At 41.5% G+C, this 3,988-nt stretch overlaps 1 protein-coding gene across 1 annotated transcript; it reads left to right on the forward strand.

Moving 5' to 3' along the window:
* The first annotated feature begins 639 nt into the window (after window positions 1–639).
* Window positions 640–3,262, forward strand: arl4ab (ADP-ribosylation factor-like 4ab). The gene is made up of 2 exons (XM_077196371.1): window positions 640–782; window positions 1,451–3,262. The coding sequence occupies exon 2, from the start codon at window positions 1,580–1,582 to the stop codon at window positions 2,183–2,185; it is 606 nt and encodes a 201-aa protein (XP_077052486.1). The 5' UTR covers window positions 640–782; window positions 1,451–1,579; the 3' UTR covers window positions 2,186–3,262.
* The last annotated feature ends 726 nt before the right edge of the window (window positions 3,263–3,988 follow it).

The raw sequence follows: 3,988 nt of genomic DNA on the forward strand, positions 1-3,988 counted from the left end.
GGATTCGTTTCTTTCCTCTGTTGAACACAAACGAAAATATTTTAAAGAATGTTGGTAATCAAACAGTTGACGGTAGCCTGTAGCCATTGACTTCCATAGTATTTTTTCCTACTATGGAAGTCAATGGCTACCGTCAACTGTTTGATAGCCAACATTCTTGAAAATATATTTTGTTTCCAACAGAAGAAACGCATACAGGTTTGGAACAACTTGAAGCTGAGTAAGTGATGACAACATTTTCATTTTTGGGTGAACTATCCCTTTAAGTTGCGTCTCCTCAATAAAACATGGGTCTATACGAAATGTAGGCTAGAACACTGGATGAAGTGATAATTACCAATAATACATTGAAACAAAAAATGGACACTCAACCTTTTTGTTTTCGAGCTAAAGCATTTAACTTCTCATTCATAACCTCGGTAACGCTCACCTGTGAGCGCGTCTCTCAAACTTTAAACGCCTTGAGCGACGTGAACAGGTGGTGAGGAGGTGTGTGCAAAAAGACGACAGGCTTGACTCTTCACCAATCAAACTCGAAGGAAAATAACACGCGCTCACTGAATTGAACCAATCAGCGCGTTGTTCCACATAGTGGGCGGAGCCAGCCCTGCTAGAATGAAGTGGAATGCTTCACGGTGTGGAGTCAGTGAAACAGGCGCTGTTACAGGGAGTGGATACACTTGTCGGCTCAGCTGATATGAATGGCAACAATATTTAGGAAATAATCGCAAACACTGTCATCTACTGAGCTAACGTGTAACGCAAAGATCGCACTAAATAAGGTGGGTACCGAACGAGATTTTATTTCCATACGCGGGTGCTTAGAAAAGCTTAAATTATAGAAAAATAACATTAGTCTGTGTATTAATATAATTTAGAGTAACTTATTATTTTGGTAATGAAGTTATAGCCTTCTAGGGCGCGTTAAACATTTTTAGCGCACAAAATAATAAAGGTTATTATGTTGAATCACTTGTTGGAAGAACATAATGAACAAGATTCATGTCTTTATGTATGGAGATGTGCCCCTCCTAAAGCGCTTCTACAGATGGCCATAGAGATCTGCGACATACTCGTGTTTTCCACGTTTACATTGGCAAGCCTGTGCGTTTTTCTCTATTTGCAACTGGCAACTGTTGAACAATAAAATGACATGAATAGATGAACAGGAGCGTTTTGCGCACGAGGATTTTTACCGATGCGTAATTCTGGTGCCCCTGTGGCGCTACATGTGCAAATGGGCTTCCTGCTGTTTCATCCCTCATTCAACATCAAAAAGGCACTGAATGACATCCAGCTAGTTTGAATCTGTGTGCCTTTTAGAATGACAAAGAGAGCAAAGCATGCTTACTTAAAATGTACAGCCAAGTAAAGGAGAGCTGTAAAACTGTGTGTCATGGTGCTTCACTGCTGGCCTCATTGCATCATCTCCTTTTTCATTTGGTTTCAGGTTATAGCAGCAGCTTCTCAGGGGAACGAGAGAAGCCTTGTGAATATTTGGTGAAGTGGTAGCAGCAGCGACACCTGGTCCCCTGAGTCTCCGCGTTCGCTTTCATCCTCATCAGAGTGGCAGAACAAGATGGGGAATGGATTATCAGAGCCTCATGCCATCTTTCCCTGCCTGCCGTCCTTTCAGGCCCTGCACATTGTTATTCTCGGCTTGGACTGTGCCGGTAAAACCACGGTATTGTACCGGCTACGCTTTAACGAGTTTGTGAACACCGTTCCTACCAAGGGCTTCAACACGGAGAAGATCAAGTTGCCTCTCGGTGGGAAAGGCCGGACTGCAACCTTTCATTTCTGGGATGTAGGAGGTCAGGAAAAGCTCCGGCCGCTTTGGCGCTCCTATACGCGGTGTGCTGACGGCCTGGTGTTCGTAGTGGACTCGGTAGATGCCGAACGCATGGAGGAGGCCAAAACAGAGCTGCATAAGATCACGCGGCTACAGGAGAACCAGGGGGTGCCCGTGTTGGTGGTGGCGAACAAGCAGGACCTGCGCAATGCGTTGCCTCTATGTGAGGTTGAGCAGATGTTGGCGCTGAACGAGCTCGGCTCTCACACACCCTGGCACCTCCAACCGGCCTGTGCCATCATCGGAGAAGGTCTACAAGAAGGCCTGGAACGTCTCCACTCCATGATCATCAAGCGGAGAAAGATGATGAGGCAGCAGAAGAGGAAAAGATGACTGTTTGGTGATGGGAATGTGAGCTGGATGTGGTGGTAGGCCTCTGTGATGGCTCTGCTATTGACGTGCCGTGGGCCTTTGCGGCCCTGTGCTCCTGGAATTAATGTTTCAGTGGGCTGAGTTTTATCAGTCAGATGTTTCTGGATAAATATAGTTCAGAGATGCAAGAGGACAATATTGATTTACCACTCTGGTTGTTGGATTGTAGCAGCGGTGGGACGATCACATGGAACTTTTACATCAACACAGTGTTACGCAATGTCATGGGGGTTTGTAGTACATCAAGGTCTCATGAAGGACAACACTGGACATGAACTTGTAATTGACAAAGACAGATCTCCGAAGAGTTTGACTTTGTCTTCGCGTCTGAAGTGTTACACATATCCTAGCATTCATGTAATCTCGAAATGGAAGGATTGATTACCAAAGCTGCCATGGACAGAATGAAAAATCCAATGTATACATTCAGGTGATGTGTTTCCCCCATTGGTTTTTATCCAGAATGGCCACCCGATATTTTCTCTGAGTGTTTGTTGTCTCTGTGGTCAGGGGAACCAGAATAAGCTTTATGGATCGCTTGTTTGGGAATGCACAAACGTTTAAAGATCGAAATCACAGAAAAGGGTATTTCGTCATGTAGTTCAACAGGCGAATGTGTTAATGTCAAGATTTGTAGAGGTTAAAGGTGTACTATCCTTCTTAAGTAGTTCTGTTGACTGACACACATTGGTGCAGTAGAGCTTCACCCAAGCTTGAGGACTACTTTTGTCATTTCTAGCTTCTACCCACATTGTGCGATTCCCTGGCAAGAGATGTTTAAATGCACTTTAGAAATTCCCTTTTTTAATCTATGAACTTGCAGCATCTGATTTTTTTTGTAAAGAGTTTATCATGCTACAAAAAAGAAGTAATGTATTGCTTCGAATGAAGCGTTTTTTCTTTTGTTTTGTTTTTTTAACTATCCACTGTTCCACATTGAAATGTGTAAGTTTGTCACTCAGTGCTTGTGTGTTGGGGATGTTCATATTTATGTCAGGATTTTGTAAACTTTGAATAAATCCACAACTACACTAAACATATTATCATGTTTTGAGTTTTCATTATTACTTGTTGCATGATGAATTCGTGCAAATTATCAAAGTTTATGACCTGACAACTTTCTGATGACATTTTTAGTCTGATAATCGTTTGACGCACTTTACATATGAGTCACTAAAGGTTGTTCCTTTATAGAGTCACTGGGACATGCAAAAGAGGTGACATGACATGAACTGTGTGTCCCGTACTAGGCATGCGACCAGACAGGATGAACTTTGTACTTAGTCTGTTGTCGAACAAATAAATAAATGTTCGGTGCTTCATGAGTGCAATATTGTACCTTCATACTGAATGTGAAGGCTGGAATTTGATGTGCATTTAGGTTTCTTTACCTTGCTTTTGTAACTTTTAAAAATCTAGTCATTGAGTCATGAGTCATTTAGGGTACATGACGCAATGCTTATTTTTTTCTTTGCAATTATTTAAGTCAAAATTCACAATTTAATTTTGTAATGAATTTAGAAATTTTGTAATTCATACAAAGGATTTCTAGATTATTTTTGTCATAGCCAAAAATGTCAGTATGATACAACTGTTCTGATATCATAATGAAAAAAGAATTAAAAAATGTTTTTTGGTTTTTGGACAGCATGCTTATGGGGCGGGCAGCTAGCGGATCGTTAGGAAAGATTAGACATTTATTTTTGGGCCTGAAATCACTGATACAACCTTTAATTAAGCATTAATCAAATAAGACTTCACAAA

This window comes from Siphateles boraxobius, unplaced genomic scaffold (assembly GCF_051911475.1).
Source record: "Siphateles boraxobius isolate OS27281-9 unplaced genomic scaffold, OSU_SipBor_1 35, whole genome shotgun sequence".
Lineage (NCBI taxonomy): Eukaryota > Metazoa > Chordata > Actinopteri > Cypriniformes > Leuciscidae > Siphateles > Siphateles boraxobius.